At 42.9% G+C, this 22,278-nt stretch overlaps 1 protein-coding gene across 7 annotated transcripts in view; it reads right to left on the bottom strand.

The window, feature by feature from the left end:
• Positions 1-6,727: 6,727 nt before the first annotated feature.
• ZNF462 (zinc finger protein 462) overlaps positions 6,728-22,278 on the bottom strand; it is a 143,649-nt gene continuing 128,098 nt past the window's right edge. For 6 of the 7 annotated variants that reach the window (XM_082624403.1, XM_082624401.1, XM_082624405.1 and 3 more), the window contains 3 exons: positions 15,416-15,548; positions 10,593-10,716; positions 6,728-9,496 (listed from right to left, as the gene is read on the bottom strand). In XM_082624403.1, coding sequence (XP_082480529.1) covers positions 9,289-9,496; positions 10,593-10,716; positions 15,416-15,548 — 465 coding nt within the window. In that variant the 3' untranslated portion in view covers positions 6,728-9,288. Of the gene's footprint in view, positions 9,497-10,180; positions 10,311-10,592; positions 10,717-15,415; positions 15,549-22,278 lie in introns of those variants that run through there. The other variant, XM_082624406.1, reaches the window with a different exon arrangement.

Raw genomic sequence — 22,278 nt, 5'->3', positions numbered from 1 at the left:
AAATTCACTCCAATTAGCTATGCATCCTAACGGGGAGTCCTTCGGGGTGCTTGTAGTCACCCCCATTTTTTGTTAGGATGTTGTGACAAGACAGGGATCTGTCATGATCAGTCAGGGGTCTGGCCAAATGGTGGTTGTCCTGGCGCTCTCCCAGTGTCCCTGATACCCCAAAACATAAGAAGGGAGTGCACAGTTAGGGACTTACAGTGGATGGACCCCCTCAAGGGGGTGTTGCACAGTTAAGTTCTGATGGCAGTGAAGGAGATGGTGTAATTGGCCCAATCAGTGATGGCCCCTAACTCCAGGGTAGGGAATTCGGCAGAGGAGGTGTTTAATTAAGCAGGGAAAACTGGGCTTGTGGCATCTGGCCTTAAGAAAGGGTGTGTTTGGGAAAGGCAGCAGTGAGATCCCTGTGAGTGACGGAAGTCTGCCTGCTCGGTGCGCCTGAGGCGGCCCCTGGGTTAGTTACAGAGAGGAGTAAGGGCCAGCAGGAGTCCCAAATCCTAAACCCTGCAGAGAGGGAGGGAGGAGACCTGGCCCTGAATGGGCTTCGTCATCCAGCAAAAGAGGAAAAGAAGCTGATAGAGCTGAAGGATAGGGCTGGAGCGCCACAGGCGATATGATGATACTAATACAAGGAAAAATTCCCTTCAGGATGTGACCCTAGGGGGAGGGGGGTGGGGGAGGGATGGAGTGGGAGTTTGGGGTTAGCGGATGTAAACTATTATATATAGGATGGATAAACAACAAGGTCCTGCTGTACAGCACAGGGAGCTAGAGTCAATATCCCGTGATAAACCGTAATGGAAAAGAATGTCTATATGTGTGTAACTGAGTCACTTTGCTGTACAGCACAGGTTGGCACAACTTTGTAAATCAACTGTACTTCAATAAGAAAAAGATTAAAGGATGTGACCCTTATGATGATTAGCACAACAGTGTTGGATCAAACATCCAACTGGGCGAAAATCAGCTGGGGACTCAGGGTAATAGTAGGTCTTGACCTGAGGGGAGGCTAAAGAGGGATACCTCTGCACGCTGTGAAACAGAGGCGACACCCGGCCTGCTGGCACAGTCAGCAAGGGGGCCCAAGGACCAGTGGACAGCCGAAGAAGTTACAGGAGTTTGAGAGAGGGAGGAGGAGATTCCACTCTTAACCAGCTGTGCTATATTTATCCGCTATTTTCTGTGACAAAATTCTGTGAATTTTCATTTCGCAGAATGAAAATTCAGTCATGTTAATCAAATTTCAAGTTCTATGGCCAAGCTCCTGCCTTGAGATGCCTGAAACAATTTGGCACCTGGGTTAGCATCAGAAAGCCCATCTGGGTAGGGTCTCCTCCCTGACCTGAATCTGAAAAGGCAGTGGGTGGCCACAGACCTGGACCCACGCGATTTAGATAAGGTTTCTCTCCTTTCCTCTCTTTGCCCTTTGACGACCCCCTCCTCTTCTGGCCTCCAGGACCGTTCCTTAAGCAACGTCTCCCCTTTCAAAATGCCCAGTAGCCTCCAGGCTGATGCCCTGTGCGGGACAGAGGACACAGAGGCAGGGCTTCCCGGCTGGACGGGCCCCTGGGAGCCAGGGGCCTGGGGAGTCTCGGATGGGTCCGGACCTGCAGCCGCAGTTTTCCAAACAGCCCCCTGGAGTAGGTTCTTTCAGCTTCAGGGAAAGGTCAGCGTTTCGATCTCATGTTTTCACACATCTTAAATGGATTTCAGAGGCCCTGGCGCTGCCCCTGCTCTCTCTTTAAACAATGTTGTGAAGCCGCTGTAGCTTTGCTAGAGGCTGCATTCCTCCCACATTGTGATGTGGTTTTTGGAAGTCATGCATGCAGTTAGCTAAACCAAACTAAGCTGCTTCATGAATGGGAGCAAACTCAAGAGAGAAATGGTGAACAGAAATAAGGCAAGTTTGCTTTCCACCCCTAATTCAAAAAGCCAGATAATTAAGTAGGCGGAGAAAGCAAGTGTCCCTTCTGATTCCAAGAGCTGACCCTCTCTTTCTCCATTTCCTTTCTTTACTAGGTAGTGGCGGTGGTGGTTTGTCTGTGTGTCTTGGGGGCAGAGGGGTGGGTATTGTAAGGGAAGTTCTAGTAAAAGATCTATTTCCCCGGATCCTCTGAGTAAGCTTTTTCTGTCATATGGAGAACATAATAACTGCTTCCAGTCCTGTTCAGCTTCCCTCCACTCAGCTCTCTTCTATCTGGCCCTCAGCAGCAGTTCCAAATCTTTAAGCTCTCTGCTGACTTGCCCCCATCTCTCACTCTGGATTCCACCTGGGAGCCGAAGTTCTACAGAATGAACTCAGTGCCCCCTGCACCTCCCACCTGCAAAGGCCCAGAGAGCACATTCCCTTTCCTCTTACTTCCCCTTTCAGGGGAGAAAGAGCCCCTCTTCTTTGCAAAGCCAATTCCTCTACTGCGCCCTGGATCCCAACATGAATGAGCTTGCTTGTCAGTTACTCTGCAGCTGCCATAACTCCTTCGCTCCAGTGTAACGAACATGTCCAAATCACTCGAATTCCAAAAAAAAAAGTCTTCCCTCGAACCTGCCTCCCGAGCCCCCCGTTGCCTGCCTGCTCTCGCCAGTGTGCATCTTGGTCCAGTCATCTACCCACTTGTCACTGCCACACATCCCTGCCGCCACCGTCGCCAGTTTTGGCTTCTGCTCCCCCATCCCGTGGCTGGCCACCATTGATGCCTAATCTTCAGACCCAGTGGACCCCCCCATCCATTTCCTGTTCACTTCTGGATGAGAGAGGAGGAGGAGGATGGCCAAAGTGAGCTCTTGAGGGGGAGTGTTGGTGTCAGTTCTCTGATGCTTTCCCAGAGAGCCGAGAGTTTCAGACAAAGACATTTTTCATCTACCAAGCTGCATATTTTTACTTAGATATTTTAAAAAGCAATCTCAAGCTCTGGAGGAAAATGTAACATTGATGCCAAATCAGATGAGAACTAACACTTGGTATCAACAGGAATATATTTGAATTTAAAAAGGCTAGCTGCATCTGACAGCAGTGTGTCTCAGAGACTTAAGTCTGAGTCGGAGTGGGGGTGGGGAAGAGAAGCGAAGACTCTTCAATAAATGTTTATTAAGACAGGGGACGGGTGGTAAATAGGGTGACCACCTATGACATGTAGGAAGTCGGGGAAGGCTTCATGTCAGAAGTTACACTTAGGCTGACTCTTAAAGGGACAGGTAATTTCCGGTAAAGAAAAGGAATTCAATACCGAAGGCAGAGGGAGTGGTATGTACAGGGCGGGGTGTGTGGGGAAAAAACCCTGACATTTCCAGGAAATGATGAGCACAGTACTTCGAAGCATCTTACGGTCTTTATGATCTAGTGTTGTCCCCTATCAGACCCCTTGGCCCTGAAATTTGGATAGTTGCAAGGAAAGAGCACACCCTATAGTAATTTTTGTTATGCTTCGGGCTGAAGACTCACTAAATGTATATGAGTAATCAACTTCTCCTGTGCCTCCCTAAAACAAATGTGCGCTTTTAGACACAGAAAATGTATTCAGTCAAGGCTGCCTTTCCCCAGAGTTGCCAGCAGCAACCCAGAGGTGGAGGCAAAGCCTTCACAACAGGAGCCTGGCGGTCCCGCAAGCCCCAGGATCTTCGGGGTAGTCCCTTCTCCCACGTTGCATCTCTGTCCTCACCATTCGTGAGCTCTTGGAAGACAAGAGCCATGTCTGTTCGGTTTGTTGTTACCCGGTGGCTAGCACCAAACATTTGCTCAAAAATATTGGTGACGTGCATGGGTGATGGGACCAGCATCCTGTGCTTTCTAAATAGAGGGTTTCTATCTCCCCTTCTGTCTCCAAGGAAACACTTTTGTAAGTTCCTGGTTGTGGTAGAGGTTGCCAGTTCATGAGTCCTTCCTGGGCACAGTGGTAGACAAGACCACACACTTTCCAGCCCCTTGTGGGTTGGTGGGATCGTATGACCAGGTCTAGCCCTTGAAGCAAGACTGGAAGTGATGTGTGCTACTTCCTGGATGAGGCATTTTGAGTGGGTAGATCACCTCCAAGCTCTCAGCAATGACCCTAGGATTCATGTGTTAAGATGACAGCAACATCAGATGGAGAAGCTTGGATTCCTGAGCCACTAGATGAAAGGGCATTCCCACTGACCCTCACTGTGAATCTGTGTAAGAATTAAACCTCTATGGTGCTAAGGAGTTGCCTTGTTGCAGTGCCTACCATGACTAATTTATCAGTATATTCTACTTTCTCTACATAAAGCCAAGTGGGAGTATGGATTAGACATGAACTCAAGAAAAACACTGTTCATTAAATATTTGATGGAGGCCATGAGAGAGGAATAGCTGTTTTACAATGGACAAGTCGATTACATCACTTTCCTTTAGGACAACACACAGAAGAAACTTCTTAACCTGCAGCTCTAGAAAAGGTGGAATGTCTCTTGAACATTCAATAATAAAGTTACTAAGAATGTGATTCTTGATGGAGCCGTTTTTTTGCCAAGCCTCCCAGCAAACTCAGAGCCAAGTATGTAGCTTATGCATGGTCTCATGGAATGCATTTTTGCCAATTCTCTACTATGCTTTTGCTATTCAGTCATTTTCCCTTTAGGTCCTGATTTACCTAACTTTGTTTTCTAATTGTGTTTTATACACTCTGTCTCTTAATATCCTTCTTTTGTGAAGGACAAGGAAGTGTGAGAATCAAATTTTTAGAATGGGCTCTGGATGTAAGCCATTCTTAACACTGGTGAAGGCAGATAGTATAAATTGGCTTTGAGTTTAAAAATTATTATAGTCCAGTAAAGATGTTAAAAAATTTATTTTGAAATGATTAATTATGGAATGGCAGAAATTGAATATTCAAATGCAATAAATTTAACTGGTTACATGATAATTTTGATTTGAGCTAGTTTCTGACAGTAGTTTCTAACAGTAATACTTGCCTGGTCAAATAATTTTAAAAAGCTAAAGTAGTTTGAATTCATCAATAAAAAGATCATATTAAAAGACAAAAAAATTCTTTTTGACCCACCTCCTACAGAAATGGAAATAAAAACAAAAACAAACAAATGGGACCTAATGAAACTTAAAAGCTTTTGCACAGCAAAGGAAACCATGAACAAGACGAAAAGACAACCCTCAGAATGGGAGAAAATATTTGCAAATGAAGCAACTGACAAAGGATTAATCTCCAAAATTTACAAGTAGCTCATGCAGCTCAATATCAAAAAAACAAACAACCCAATCCAAAAATGGGCAGAAGACCTAAACAGACATTTCTCCAAAGAAGATACAGATTGCCAACGAACACATGAAAGAATGCTCAACATCATTAATCATTAGAGAAATGCAAATCAAAACTACAATGAGATATCATCTCACACCAGTCAGAATGGCCATCATCAAAAAATGTACAAACAATAAATGCTGGAAAGAGTGTGGAGAAAAGGGAACCCTCTTGTACTGTTGGTGGGAATGTAAATTGATACAGCCACTATGGAGAACAGTATGGAGGTTCCTTAAAAAATGAAAAATAGAACTACCATACGACCCAGCAATCCCACTACTGGGCATATACCCCAAGAAAACCATAATTCAAAAAGAGTCATGTACCAAAACGTTCACTGCAGCTCTGTTTACAATAGCCAGGACATGGAAGCAACCGGTGTCCATCGACAGATGAATGGATAAAGATGTGGCACATATATACAATGGAATATTACTCAGCCATAAAAAGCAATGAAACTGAGTTATTTGTAGTGAGGTGGATGGACCTAGAGACTGTCATACAGAGTGAAGTAAGTCAGAAAGAGAGAAACAAATACTGTATGCTAACACATATATATGGAATCTAAAAAAGAAAAAATGGTTCTGATGAACCTAGTGGCAGGACAGGAATAAAGACACAGACATAGGGAATGGACTTGAGGACACAGGGAGGCAGAAGGGTAAGCTGGGACGAAGTGAGAGAGTGGCATGGACATATATACACTACCAAATGTAAGATAGATGGCTAGTGGGAAGCAGCCGCATAGCATAGATCAGCTTGGTGCTTTGTGACCACCTAGAGGGGTGGGATAGGGAGGGGGGGAGGGAGGGAGATGCAAGAGGGAAGAGATATGGGGACATATGTATATGTATAACTGATAACAGAGCAGAAACTAACACACCATTGTAAAGCAATTATACTCCAATAAACATGTTCAAAAAAAAAAGACAAAAAAAAAATCAGTGCTGTTGATTTTAATTTACCCTTCTTCCAGGTTTCATGACTATTAATTTTCCCTTGGATTTATAACAGGGTAGCTCAAAGAATAAGTTAATGATGGTAATTACCGGTGCAGGATGCGTAGTAAGATAGTTTGTGGCAATGGCTGTGACTTGCAGTTAGAGGAAAATAACTGTGCTCACGGGTTCAGGGTCCCCAGATGATGATGTTCAGTCACTGGCATTTCCTCCTTCTGAAGCTTCATACACCACTTTTAACATTTTTGATGGAAAACATTCATTCCCTCCATGAAATTTCCCCAGTTGGTTATAAATAGCTGATGCAGAAATATTAATATTTTAAAATCCCAGCTCACACCTCACCTTAAATTTACCTTTGCTTTTCATAACGGTTTAGATTTAATGGCTTGAAATAGCTCTCATGTACATGCACTGAAAGGCAATGCTATATAATTTCTACATTTCATATCTGTAGTCATATCTGTAAATGATTTACAACAGATGCACAGACACATGTGAAAAAAATTCTTTATTAATTTCTCACATTTCATTACAAAATGTATGTTGCAAACAACTTTGAATAACCTACTTGTGTGTTTTTTGTTGTTTTTTAAACCCCTTGGCTTCAAGAACTCAGGATCTCCCTATCTTTTATCAAGTACTGGGAAATACTGATTTTATTGGAGTCAATAGGTTATCATTTTGCTATTTATTTTCTTCTCTCAAGCTCTGAAAAAAAATGTCCTCTGTATAAATTAAACAAAAAAATGTTGTAAATTCTGTCATTACAGTCAACAGAATTATAATAATGCATCCAAAATGTGCGGCCACAAAATATCAGGAATATGTTTGAAAAAAGAAAAAAAATGACATTCTAGCCTTGTTAAAAGGATAATGGTCCCATATTTTTATTAACAGGTTAGCAAAACAAAATCCAATGGATTACAATATTTACATGTTATTTGAAAAATAAAGTAGTGATAAAAGCATGTCACAAATATTTTCTTTTTTTTTCTTTTTTTCTTTCTTTTTTTTCTTTTTTTTTTTGTTTGTTTTTTGGTAACCATTACAAACACCCAATCCAGGTATGGAACTGTTTAGTACATTTGAAATGAGGCCAATTAAAAACAAATATGGACACAAAATGAATCTTTGTCTAGATAGTTCACACTTTCCCTTTTTCTGGTTTCCACATGATGGCCCCCATCCCTAAAAAAAAAAATTAAATTAAAACAAACGCCCTACAAATAAAAATTCTTAACAGCAAGAAAGTAAAAGAACAACATGCTTTTCAAGTAAGCACTTATTCCACAAATGCAATATCTTTCCATGGATTTTATTTGAAGCTGTGTGGGACACTGTCATCTCAGCAATTCCCCTTCCCTTTCTCCCCCCCTCCCCCAACCCTTCCAAGTAAAAAAACAAAACAAAACAAAACATGAAAACCAAAGGACTCACACACGTACACACAAATGCTCATGCACACATCCAAGCTCACACGCACACAGGCTTCTAAAACCTAAGATTCAAGGAAAGTTCTACTTTTTGGAACGAAACCCTTTGTTCACAATCAGAACGTATTATAAATGTAGACTTAGATTTAGTCTAAGCTGCTCCCTCCTGAAAAAGCTAATATGGGGAAACAGAGCAGCTGGCAGCTAGATTAAAGAAAAAAAAAAAAAGTAGTTCTCCAGGCTCCTTGTAGGATATAACTATTTCGTGAACACTCTCACCAAAGGGATGGGATTCGAGCACATCCCCTTGTCCCGCAAAATAAATGAGAATCCCCCCCGCCCCCCAAAAACACAATGCAAACAAAAACAGAACACAGATTTAAAATCACACACAAAAGCCAGCCCATCCTAACAGAAATTATTTGTGTGAGACAGATAATGTGTAAAATTTGACAGCAACAAAAGGGTGAAGAGGACTTCCTCGTCTGGCCCACAAGCTGCATAGCTGTGCCGAAAAGTTTGGTTCTTTAGTTAAATTAAAAAAAAAAAAAAAGAAAGTTAACTTCTTTGTTATTTCCATGTTTAAAATAAAAACGTTCCTATTCACAAAAAACTAAATCTCCCTTGCCCCCAAATCAAAACAATAACACACACACAAAAAACAATTTATATGAAAAACTGAATTGTGCTGTGTTTGTAACACTCAAACTGATAGAAGATAAACGTGTGGCAAACAAAACTCCAGTCACCTTAAAATTAGCTCACATGAAATCTACCAAATTCTAAATTATAGTTGAACACTAATAAACAGCTTACCTGGAATAAAGGATAATTCACAAACATTTATCTAATAATTAAAGTCTGTTTCTTTTTTTGTTTTGTTTTTTACTAAAATAATTAAAAAAATCACAGTATTTTAAGAAATAAAACCCACGTGGGGATTTTAAGCACAATTTGTGTTCCTTTCTTTAAAACTCTTTTTTTTTTTTCTCCATTCACCATCTTGCCCAGCAGTTCTCTCTACATTTAACCACAATGACGACAGGTAGTACTGACAAATGCAGAGAATTCCCTTGGTTAAGTTTGAGGTACTAGGAAACAGGTGACTGTTTTATGCAAAGCAGTTTTTTGTTTTGTTTTTGTTTTGTTTTTTTGTTTGTTTTTTCCCAAAGCGGCTGCAGTTAGGTCTTGAAAAAGCTTAACGTATTAAAACTAGAAAAACGCACCAAAAGTTGTGCGTCAAAAAGTTGTTCCCCTAAGAGAAGTCTTCTACTGTCACGGAGCTTCTGTTTCCACATACTGTCCAAGACCACCATAGCGCACACGTGTGCAAGGGAGGTGCTTCGTATTCCGCAACAACTGAAACTTCCACGATGAAGATCCGGAAGGAAAGATGTAGTGATGGAAAAGGAGCCACATATTCCAACCATTTAAATAACTTTAATTTACATACTCACTCACACAGGTACCAGTGCTTTGAAAATAGATTGTTCAGTCCTAAAAAGCAGCTTTGTTCTGTCTTCTCTTTTCTGTCCCCCCCTTCTCAGCCCAAGCCGGCCCTCCCACTTTTTTTCATCATGGTTCAAGTAAGAGGTGATTAAGAATTTCACCAAACGCTTATTCTTTTTTGGCCTCTGCATTCTCCAGGAGAGATTTGTCAGCAGCTACTACACAGATGGCTACTGGTTCATTCTTTAGGGAAAAGTCTATCCCGATTGCTTCGTCATCTTCCTTTTCCTCTATAGAGGGCACCTTAATACTGTCCTCCATGCTATCTTTCAGGTGGATTTCTTCTCGGCTCACCTGCTTGGTGTCATTCAACGCCCTGGAAAAACATTCATGGTAGTGACAGGTGAGTATATATATATATATATTTTTCTAGTTAAACAAAAAACATTCATGTCCTTATTTCTCTGATCCTAAAAAGGTCTTGGGGTCTTACAAGTATTACTGAACTGTGAGTGATTTATCCTTGCTACCTGTTATGCTTAGGTCATATATTTCTGGTATCTTATCAAAAAGTTGAACCTATAAAAATATCCATTATCATTACTATGTATTGATTATCCCATGCTTTGATTCCAGATCAACATAATTATTTTATGTTCCCTCCTGTACTGGGAACAATATAAATCATAAGCGGTCATAGCAAGAACTGCCTTATGCTCAGACCCATCAGAGGAACCTAGAAGCTTGGAGATTTGCTATATTTATTCGGACTAAAAGAGCAACTCAGGTATTAAAGATTTAATGGATAGGTCCAGAAACAAATCATAGAAACAACAAAAAGCAAACACCTGAAGACGGGACCCATGTCCTGGGGAGCTTAGTTACATTCTCTGAAGTTTAGATGCTTCACGTTTCTGGGCATTTTCTGCTGGAAGGACCAACTCCTAGGTTCTCCCAGCATCTGCTGGGCTCTAAGTGCCTTGTCTGGGGACAATTTCATGTTCAAGGATCTTATGAGTGATCTACAGGTATGCTCCCACCTACCTGGGAGGCAGGCAGAAGCGGGCTCTGTCCCCGAGGCAGAGCATTGAAGGCACCAAGAGGTGCGTGGGAAGGTTCAAGGCCACTCAGGGAATGAGTCATCACAGAGGCAGGAACAGAAGCCAGATCTTTGGACCCCGGTCCACGCTCTATCAGAGAACGTCATGCTAATGAAAGCTGAAGGGACACGGGCTGGAGAGAGCGCTACACTTCTACACGAGGGCTTGAGCGGGATCTGTCATTCGTAAAGATGATCTTTCCTCCTTTGACTTGTGTCTGGGTGACCATTTAAAAACCAGCGGAAAGGTAGAAACCCAGTTCGTTACAACTGCCTCTCCTCCCATGCCCGGAAGTGTGACACAGAGGGGTCTATGTACTGTCAGGAGAAACCGCCACCTCGCACGATGGGCGAAGGCCTTCATGGGACTTACATGCCGTGTCTCAGCACGTGCCTTTCCCACTCAGAGCCCTGGGAAAACGCCCGTCCGCAAAATTCACATGGAAAACGCTTCTCAGTGTTGATAGCAGCCCCACGGTCAGAAAATCTCATCAGATCTGTGAGGAGAAAGCAGAAGTGTTACCTGTGTGCCGGGGAGCAGGCAGCAGAGAAGTCAACATCCATTAGGAAACTTCCTCTCCTACCTTCCCTCCCACAGCCATTCAGTGAAACCAATTTCCACATTCCGTACTCTTTCTCCTACTGGCTTTTCACCAAAGGATATTTCTTGAAACTCTCTCAAGAACTGTTCCTGTGGTTCCCGAGCCCCACGTGTCCTCACTTCTCCTCACCTCCCAGTTGCTTCCATCACAAATAACCTGGGTCTGTCTTGCCTGAAGAACCCCTTCTGTTCATTCCAATGGCATCTGTGCATTTTTTTTCCTATCAAATCTCTCCCTTCTGTGATGCTCTGTATCAGTGCCTCAAGTTTAACATCTATTCATTTTCTATTTGACACAAGTTCATCTCTGCTCACTAAAAAAGCACCAGACCAGGAAAAGCGTGGTAAGACCTCAAGGCTTCGACACATTCCAAGGAAGGCTGAGGACTCACGACTGGTGGTCATCTGCCATGGATATCAGAATCAACACCTCCCAGGGTGACTGTGAGCACTGAATGAGATCTGTAAGCAAAGAACCTAGCAGGAGTAAGTCCCGGGCATCAGGGAGGCTGGAATGTAAAAGCGTGTCCTCAGCTAGTAAGGGCTCCTGGCCAGCTGCCCGGCATCTAGGCCTCAATCAGTATACATATATATATGTATATATATATTTTTTGGGCGGGGGGAGCTGTGTTGGGTCTTCGTTGCCGCATGCAGGCTTTCTCTTGTTGCGGTGAGCAGGGGCTACTCTTCGTTGCGGTGCATGGGCTTCTCATTGCGGTCCCTTCTCTTGTTGCGGAGCACGGGCTTCAATAGTTGTGGCACCATGCGGCTTTCTCTTGTTGCGGTAAGCGGGGGCTACTCTTCGTTGCAGTGCACGGGCTTCAATAGTTGTGGCACGCGGGCTCAGTAGTTGTGGCTCGTGGGCTCTAGAGCACAGCCTCAGTAGTTGTGGTGCACGGGCTTAGTTGCTCCGCGGCATGTGGGATCTTCCCAGACCAGGGCTCGAACCCATGTCCCCTGCATTGGCAGGCGGATTCTTAACCACTGAGCCACCAGAGAAGTCCAATTGGTGTATTCTTGAACATGGGGATATGCACACATTTCTGGATAGCTCTGTCGTTAACATCAAATGTTGACTGTCATTTTATTTCCTCCATGGCCCTGGGCACACGTGAGTGGTCTGATAAATGTGGACTGACTGGCTAATTGTTTACAGGCCACTCCTCCTGGCAAACTCAAAGATGAGAGCTTATATGGCCTTTGTGTTATCCTGAGTCCCCAGCCCATATGTCTTTGATTATACCACAGAGGGCCAAATCTTTACGTGCATAATAAATAGCAGGACCTAGACGGCTCTGCAGCCACGCTGCAAAGTGAGGGCAGCACACGGGGAAATGTTGATCATCTCTGCGTATCTGATCGCTGTGTGTCTGTACCTACAAGACGTTACAGGAGGATGTCTCCTGGTTGAAATACTCCGTCTGATAAAAATCCTCAGGATGACGTTAACAGGCTAGGTGTCTCTACGCTGCCTTCATCTTCAGCACAAAAAGCTCTGTGAGTGGGGCCAGTTTTAACAAAAGATGAAACATTTTCTCACAAATTAAGAAGATCACCACACAAGCCATTAAAAATAATTGCACAGACTATCTTCCTTGATTCTTTTCATTGGAAATGAGACAACACCATCTGCCCTGCGCATTAATTCCTTAGCAGGGATTAGCTCGGGCAAGGAATCAGCAGACTGCCTTCCTAACTCCTCCCAGCTGCATAATGAGAGGGGGTGGGGAGGGTCCTGCTTGGGTTCATGGTGATTTCTTCACGCCTGGTTTCTTCTCTTCCAGATTCCCTCTGTGCTGCCTTCTGAGGCAGGACCTGCAACGTGGCCACAGTCAGTCCCCTCCCTGGTTCTCGTGCTGGGAAAGGACGCTGGGAACGGGGTGGCTCCAAGGACGTGAGCCCCCCGAACTGAGCGCCTGATGAGCAGCTACAGTGCCAACGTGGGGCCTGCCCCTGGCACACTCACTCGCTTGCCCTTAGGAAACATGAAACCAGCCACCTATTCTTTCCAAGGGCTCATGCTGTTTCATCCTCAAAGGAGGAGGCCAGTCATTACCTGTCACACATCAAATGGCTCTCCATTAGCCCCGGGAGCTGCGCTAAAGCCACCTCCCGCTCTCTACTCCTGGAAGACAGAACGTCTGGCAAAAACACCCCGAGGCTATTGTGTGCCGGTTCTTCTGGTTGGCAAGAATACACCTGATGGTGGAAAATTGATTCAAAGGCAATGAGACAAAGGAGGCTGTTCTTTCAAGGATCGGGCGAGGGGTACGGGAAGGTTTTGGCTAGTAATTCCCATTAACGTTACTAGAAGTGACTCATGTAATTCCCCCACCGTCTGAGAGAGGAATACAGGCTTCTCCACCCCAAGACTCTTTTCCCCATGCTGTTAAGGCTCATGAATGTGGATGCTAAACTTTCCAGGGACAGGCGATCAGACACCATGAAGTTCTTTCCAGGCAAACAGAGCTGGTCTGATGCCACAGTGCCCGTGCGAGGGGGCGGCCAGGCTGGGCAAGCAAGGGAATGTGCCTGGTGCTCTCACATCTAACTGCCATCTTTTTCTTCTCATTGTCTACGCTTTTATTTTAGAGGCGTCACGGGAGGGGAGGACTAAAAGGGGTTCCTGCCTCTGCAATACTTACAACCTGAAAAATCATGTGTGCTCGGCTCTAGAGATTAAAAAGTCATGGTACCCAATGAGGAATAATTCATTTCCTGGAGAGAACCAGTAGGGCACAGAGCACCATGAAGACAAGGAGCCTGTGTACCCTCTGTCACAAGCATCCTCTTCCAGAGAACTCTGGAAACAGTGCACAGACGTTAAAGAATTCATCACTAAGAACATATTTGTGAAATGCTAAAATAAATAAATAAAGGAAAAGAAAATTAAAAAACCATGCTTCTCAGATCACAGCCATTTTCCTTGTAGGGGCCCTACTAATAAAAGTTGTAACATTACAAGGGCAATCAGTCTATATGGTGTGGGTGTTCTGTTTATCCATTTACCACGGGCATGGGGGTTCAGGAGCCAAACTGGATCTCCACTCAGCAAATCTGTGGTCTCCTACTACAGCAGAGGTAAAAGATGGTGGGCGAGGGGATGGGGCTGGAAGTCAGGAAGGAGAACAGGGAGAACCTCAGGGGGAAGTGGCCACCAAGTCAACTTTCTTAGGCTTGCAGACTGACCAAGCAAGAAAAAACAAGAAATTCCACAAAAGTGCCCCTTAGAGTGAGGCCCTAAGGGCCACTGGACGGACAGAATTCAGGGGCAGGTTCCCTTCAATGAGGAACATCCCGCTGTCCAAAGGGTAGGGGAGATGGTACCATAGTGTAAAAGACATTTTGCCTTTGGAGCCAGAAGACTTAGACTCAACCTCCAGTGTTTTTTTGGTTTTTTTTTTTTTTAACTTTAAACAAGCTCTTAAGTATCCTGGGCCTTTGTTTCCCCATTCATAAAAATGGCAATAATACCATCTACATTGCAGGGTTTTATCATTATTATTAGCTGGTTACTATGTTCTAGGAACTAGACTAACGTTTGTGTGCTATCTCATTTAAGATTTACGCAACCCTAGGAAGTGACATTGTTATTATTAGGATGATGAATGCATAAGGAGATAAAATAATTTACCCAAAGTCATATAACAACAAGTAGCAGAAGTCGGAGCCAAATGCAGACAGAGCAACTGCAGAGCCGTCTAACCTGATTTAAGATTAAGGAAAAAAGGTATAAAACCACCAGCACTGGGCCTGGCACATCATGATGCTCAGTAATGGCAACTAATACCATTCTTCTCATCACTGGGATGACGTCTATCACATTTATTTCTCAGGTCTAGGTTATCCATGTGCTTTTGATAAACCTGCAATAACTAAAGTAAGATCTCCCAACCTATATTCTTTATGTATAGTCTTGGGTTTTCCACAAGATTCTATGTTGAGCAATATAGAATACCAACTCTAGATCATGTAAACGTATGTCTACAACTAAATAATATACTTTGAAAAACTTCACTTTGAAAATAATGATAGACTCACAGAAAGTTGAAAACTCGTACAAAAATACCACAAAACCTTTCCCTGTAAACACAGCCAAATAAAAGCCCCTGGTCTCTCTCTCTCTTTACAAAGCAAAAGCAGTAGCAAGGGGGGTAAGAGGAGGACCGTGCAGAAGGACACATGGAGAGAGCTCAAGCCCCCTGCAGCTCCCCCCAGCCCAGCAGTGTACACCCCAGCAGAAGCAATTTTAAATAAGCGTTCAATTGGAAGCTCATTTACATTCCTCAGTAGCTTTTACAGGACCATCCATCTTGCCGTCTGTCCTTATTCTGCAGATTCCCTAGATACCAGTTTTCCTGAATAAAAAACCAATCATTGCCACGTATTTTTTAACGAATGTATTTCCTGGGAGTTTCTAGAGCCGGTACTAGTTTATGAGACACAGCCCCTGGTGTGTTTCTTAGTACTCCGCGACTCAACGAAGAGGGGCCATTCCTTCTGTTACCCCTACAACAACCTTCTGCCTCCCCTTCTGTCTCAGCACGGCCGGGCTGGATGCCAGCCGGGGCTCAGAGGGCAGAGAAGGGACCTACCTCTGTCATCAGCCTTGCTGTTCATTTCCTCTTCCTTGTCCTCCTCATCACTGCTGGAGCTCTCCATCTTCTCCTTCATCTGTTCCAGCTGATCCAAGTTAACTCGTCCAACCAGCTCAAAGTTACGGCTTACCTGAAAAAGACCCAAACAGACAGTGGAATCACAAACCACAACCGAATGCGTTTCTCCCCGGAGGACAGAACTTCCCACCGTCATTTTCCTGTGGGTGTGCTTTTAGAGCCAGGACCAAATAACCCCATGCCTAAGAGGTCCTTTCTTCACGCTGACTCTCTCAGAGGCGTACCTGCCGTTTACTTCCACATTCATTTTCACCGGAAGTGTCAACACTGGACCTCCCTTACCAAATTCAGTAAGAAACGTGAGCTACCGTCAGCAGAAAATCAAAAGTATCGCGAAGCCTGGGGTGTAGAATAGGTGTCCAACAAACATTTTTGGAGTTGAATTCAAGGATGTACCTTCTGTAAACTCCCCAAATTGTGGTTTCCTTCCCCTTTCTGGGAATGTAGCCTTTTCTGGTTTGGGCTTTTGGAAACATGTATAAGAAGTGTCATACATGCATATTTATGAAGTTATGTTTCTGGAGGTGAAGTGACTCTGTAAGTAACCTGAAGACTAGCAGTGAGAGTCCCAACATTTCCACCATGAGCCTATCAACCTGGAGGGCTATGGGCTGTCCTAGCTTTGACCAAATGACAGCTATTGGATTCCTAACTCCAGTTTAGATGTAAGACAATATTGGTACTGTTTAGTGTTACTACTGTTTCTGAAGCTGACCACAGCCTATTCATCAAAGCTGGGGATTATCTGAGAAAAATCTAGATGACAAATCCCTAAAAACCCTTTTAGAGTGTTAACTACGGCTGATTTTTGTTTACATAAAACGTGGCTAGAATAATGTGGGAATCCAAACTGTCTTCAAAATATCATCCAAGAGAAATAAAAATCCACCCTGAGAAAACTCTGTAAGGATATTCTGTTTGGGGTTCTCATGTCAATGGTAGTACAAAATGCAGCCTCTTCAATTAATCAATTTTCAGAACTTCTTCAGTTGCATGTGTAGAGTTATCAGCAACGACAGCACAGGAGTCTAGCCAACAAAATGACTCAAACCAATACAGTGATGGGTTCCGTGCTTCCCCTGTGGGGACCAGGGAAGGGGCCCATGAAGATAAATAAGACCCAGTTCTTGCCTCCAGAGTTTAGTTGAGGAGGGAAGACAGACTTCATTAATGAGACTCCAAGGCAGATTTCCATAGCTGCTACAGGAGAGACAGCGTAATGAGGGCGCAGGAGAGGATAGGGAGAATTTACAAGACAGTTCCAAAATATTCCCTGGGACCAGCCCGGAACAAAGATGTGCTGAGCACCACCAATTCCATATGACTGGCAGATGGAAACATCATCATCAGCTGTGACAAATGCGAGAGAAAGAGCCTCAGAGCATCAGGGCCAACAGACAGTCCTGTGAAAAAGGTTAATACTGCCCCCATAACATCATGTTGGGGGGCGGCCGCGTTGAAAAGGAGCAAGAACACTCGGGATGAAAGCTCTCTTAAAGCAAGAGAAACAATCCATTGAATGTAATCCATGAAATCAGTCGACTTGGAAAACAACTCAGCATGAGGGTGGAAAAGACCTCTTCGTCAGTCTCAGCCCTAAACCCTCAGAGAAGGCAAATTCCTGATTTGCTCATGAAAAAAAGTTTTAAAAATGAATAGACTATGGCGAAGAGGAGGAAGCCAAGTTAGAATCTTTCTTCGTCTCTGAGTTCACAGTATCAGCCAGCAAAGGGCTTTTGAACAAAGTACCTTCCTAATTAGGGCTTTATCTATTTACTATCCTCACTCCTACCGACCTATATAGATTTTTTAAAATTTATAACACAGAAGCAAAAAGGCAGGGCACAAGGAGAAGGAACTTTGAAGTCAGATAGACCTGAGCGCAAGTTTCGGGTTTGCCGTGAACCATGAGACTCCGGGCAAATTACTGAACATAAATGTCCTCAGTGTCCTTGTTTGTAAAAGGGGGCCAGCATAGTATCTGAAACACAATAAATAGTTCACCAAATTGTGGTTTCCTTCCCCTTTCTGGGAATGTGGCCTTTTCCGATTTTGGCTTTTGGAAACATGTATAAGTATCGTAAGTGCATATTTATGAAGTTATGTTTCACCACAAAGTCTACATTTTAATCAAATAGCATTTATGACAAATATGTGAATAAAAGTTTTCTGGGTTGCCAATTTTTTTCAGGAAAAGGAGGCAAGATTCCAACTGGCCTAATTTCAAAATATGCAAAGAAACAATATTTTGAAATGATCAGTACTTTAAAAGGCAGCCTTTTCCAATAGCTTTCTCCCTGCTTCAGCCAGGGCAACTATAACCATCATGTAGAAGGGGCAGGAGAGGTGGGCATTGCCAGGAAACAAAAAAAGTGAAACCAAGAAAGGCCAAAAAACAATCCTCAAACATCTTTAATCCAGCAGTTTGCATTCATTCATTCATTCAGGACTCCCAGGGGCCCTGCTGTATGCCAGGCCCTGTGCCTATCAAGGAACTCACAGTGACAGAAGGAGATCTGTCACCAAACCAAATGTTATTTTTTCTTTTCCTCCTTCCTGTTTCTTTTCCTTTTACAGGAAAACTGTTAGCATTTTGGATTCTGCACAATTTTATGAGTACATGACATTTTCATGGTATAATGTTCACCCGGGGCTCACCAAGGATTTATTTGTCCTGAAGATTTCGAAAATCTTTGTTTAAAAATAAAAATGAAGAATTTTGCTATGTAATTAGAAGATTTTAAATTAAAAACTCTTTATAGGGTTGAGTCCTTACTATACTTTAAATCTCCAAACCAGCAATCCAGGGTTAATCTTCATACAAAAGGAAGACTCCTTGCTGCACTTCTGAGCCACCGTCTCTTTCCTGTATTATTGCAAGCCCCTTCCCTCCCTCCCTGCTGGTCTCCCAGCATCCATTCTCACCACCTCTTGCATCTAACCTCCAGGGTGGTCTGACTGAGTGATTTTTTTTAAAAAAAAAATCTGCTCATGTCAGACTCCACTTGCCCTGAGGATGAAACCCCAATTTCTTACTGGGCTTTACATGTCCCCCCAACTATCATCTTACCCCCTGGCCCACCTCGCCCTCACACTGACGGCCCTTTGCTCCCACCACCCTGAGCTTATTCAGGTCCCTGGAACAGGCCAAGCTCTTGACTTTGTGCCTCTCTCCGCAGAGGCTATGTCCTCTGTGTGAAATTCTCTCAAGCCTGCCTCGCTCACATGGTGTCTCCTCAGCCTTCCAGCCTCGCTCCAATGTCACTGTATCTGGGGGACCTTCCCTCAACACCTCCTGGGTTAAATATCCTTGCTCTAGGCTTCCACAGCACCCTCCCCTCCCCTTTCATAACTCAGTGACTGTACAGCCCAGGGAACTAGATTCAATACCTTGTAATAACCTATATAGGTATGTAGAACTGAATCACTTTGCTGTACATCCGAAACTAACAAACACTGTAAATCAACAATGGTGCGATTAAAAAAACCCTCAGAAATTAACTGTTTCTGGCCTGCCTCCCCAACAGAACTGCAAACTCCATGAAGACAAACACCCTGCAGCTTATTCACAGCCAGATCTGCACTGGCCAGCGCAGTGTCCAGATTAGAGCAGGCACGGTTCTCACCTCTTGGATACTGGGTGTCTGCATTTTCATTTATTATATTTTTCTGTACTATAAATGTTTACAAAGAAAAACTAGAAAAGAGAAAAAACTCACTTAAAATCCAACGACCTACATGAAGAACCTAGGGGTAAGATGGGAATAAAGACACAGACCTACCAGAGCATGGACTTGAGGATATGGGAAGAGGGAAGGGTAAGCTGTGACAAAGTGAGAAAGTGGCATGGACATATATACACTACCAAACGTAAAATAGCTAGTGGGAAGTAGCTGCATAGCACAGGGAGATCAGCTCGGTGGTTTGTGACGACCTAGAGGGGTGGGATAGGGAGGGTGGGAGGGAGGGAGACGCAAGAGGGAAGAGATATGGAAACATATGTATATGTGTAACTGATTCACTTTGTTATAAAGTAGAAACTAACACACCATTGTAAAGCAATTATACTCCAATAAAGATATTAAAAAAATAAAATCCAATGACCTATACATAATACCTGTGAACAAGTAGTTACATTTCTGTATTCCTGTTCTCTATTCACAGATGATTTACAGTGCTGCTTTTTGATGCATGGTATGGCATAAATATCAATCTCTATATACATCCTTTTTTTTTTTTTTTTTTTTTGCGGTACGTGGGCCTCTCACTGTTGTGGCCCCTCCCGTTGTGGAACACAGGCTCCAGACGTGCAGGCTCAGTGGCCATGGCTCACGGGCCTAGCCGCTCCGTGGCATGTGGGATCTTCCCAGACCGGGGCACGAACCTGTGTCCCCTGCATCAGCAGGCAGATTCTCAACCACTGCGCCACCAGGGAAGCCCTATACATCCATTTTTAATCACCACATAATACTTCGTTAAGTAGATATATTATAGTTTACTTGACTCTTCCCATGTGAGTTTACCTTTGGTTATTTCTGGCTTTTCACTATTAAAAATGCAACAATAAGGCTTATTATATACAAACCTTTCTTTCATGTTTAGTTTTAGCCATGGCAATCAGGGAAGAAAAAGAAATAAAAGGAATCCAAATTAGAAAAGGAGAAGTAAAACTGTCACTGTTTGCAGAAGACATGATACTATACATAGAAAGTCCTAAAGATGCTACCGGTAAACTACTAGAGCTCATCGATGAATTCGGTAAAATTTCAGGATACAAAATTAATATACAGAAATCTAGCATTTCTATACACGAACAGCGAAAGATCAGAAAAAGAAATTAAGGAAACAATTCCACTTACCAGCACATCAAAAAGAATAAAATACCTAGGAATAAACCTACCTAAAGAGACAAAAGACCTGTACTCTGAAAACTATAAGACACTGATGAAAAACTGAAGATGACACAAACAGATGGAAAGATATACCAGATTCTTGGATTGGAAGAATCAATAATGTCAGAATGACTATACTACTCAAGGCAATCTACAGATTCAGTGCAATCCCTATCAAATTACCAATGGCACAGAACTAGAACAAAAATTTTAAAAATGTGTATGGAAACACAAAAGACCCCACCTGAACAGCCAAAACAATCCTGAGAAAGAAAAATGGAGCTGGAAGAATCACACTCCCTGACTTCAAACTATACTACAAAGCTACAGTCATCAAAACACATTTTTGTTCTGGCACAAAAATAGAAATATAGATCAATGGAACAGGATAGGAAGCTCAGAAATAAACACACACACCTATGGTCAATTTATCTACGACAAAGGAGACAAGAACATATGATGGAGAAAAGACAGTCTCTTCAATACTAGACAGCTAGCTACATGTAAAGAATGAAATTAGAACATTCTCTAACACCATACAAAAAAATAAACTCAAAATGGATTAAAGACCAAAATTTAAGACTGGATACTGTAAAACTCTTAGAGGAAAAAATAGGCAGAACACACTTTGACATAAATTGCAGCAATATCTTTTTGGATCCATCTCCTAGAGTAATGAAAATAAAAACAGAAACAAATGAGACCTAATTAAACTTAAAAGCTTTTGCACAGCAAAGGAAACCATAAACAAAACAAAAAGACAACCCACAGAATGGGAGAAAATATCTGCAAATGAAGCAACTGACAAGGGATTAATCTCCAAAGTATACAAACAGCTCACGCAGCTCAGTAACAAAAAAAACCAAACAACCCAATCAAAAAATGGGCAGATGATCTAAATAGACATTTCTCCAAAGAAGACATAGATAGCCAAAAAACACATGAACAGATACTCAACATTACTAATTATTAGAGAAATGCAAATCAAAGCCACAATGAGGAATTACCTCACACCAGTCAGAATGGCCATCATCAAATAATCTACCAACAATAAATGCTGGAGAGGGTGTGGAGAAAAGGGAACCCTCCTACACTGTTGGTGGGAATGTAAACTGGTACAACCACTATGGAGAACAGTATGGCGGGTCCTTTAAAAACTAAAAATAGAACTATAGTATGATTCAGCAATCCCACTCCTGGGCATATACCCAGAGAAAACTATAATTCGAAAAGATACATTCACCCTAATATTCATTGCAGCACTATTTACAATAGCCAAGACATGGAAACAATCTAAATGTCCAAAGACAGATGAATGGATAAAGAAGATGTGGTATAGGGACTTCCCTGGTGGGCCAGTGGGTAAAACTCAGTGCTCCCAATGCAGGGGGCCCAGGTTTGATCCCTGGTCAGGGAACTAGATACCGCATGCATGCCACAACTAAGAGTCCACATGCCGCAACTAAGAAGCCCACATGCCTCAACTAAAGATCCCACATGCTGCAACGAAGATCCTGTGTACTGCAACTAAGACTCAGCGGAGCCTAAATAATTAATTAATTAATTAAAAGATGTGGTATGTGTATACACACACACACACACACACACACACAATGGAATGTTACTCAGCCATAAAAAAGAATGAAATAATGCCAACTGCAGCAACATGGATGGACCTAGAGATTATCGTACTAAGTAAAGTAAGTCAAACAGAGAAAGACAAATGTCATATGACATCACTTACATGTGGAATCTAGAAATGATACAAATGAACTTATTTACAAAACAGAAATAGACTCACAGACTTTGAAAACACACTTATGGTTACTAAAGGGAAAAGGTGGGGGGAGGGATAAATTAGGAGTTTGGGATTAACATATACTCACTACT

The sequence above is a fragment of the Mesoplodon mirus genome, assembly GCF_964341445.2.
Source record: "Mesoplodon mirus genome assembly, chromosome: 1".
In the NCBI taxonomy this organism is placed as follows: Eukaryota; Metazoa; Chordata; class Mammalia; order Artiodactyla; family Ziphiidae; genus Mesoplodon; species Mesoplodon mirus.
The sequence above is the reverse complement of the archived record's forward strand: the minus strand, read 5'-3'. Positions and strand labels throughout refer to the sequence as shown.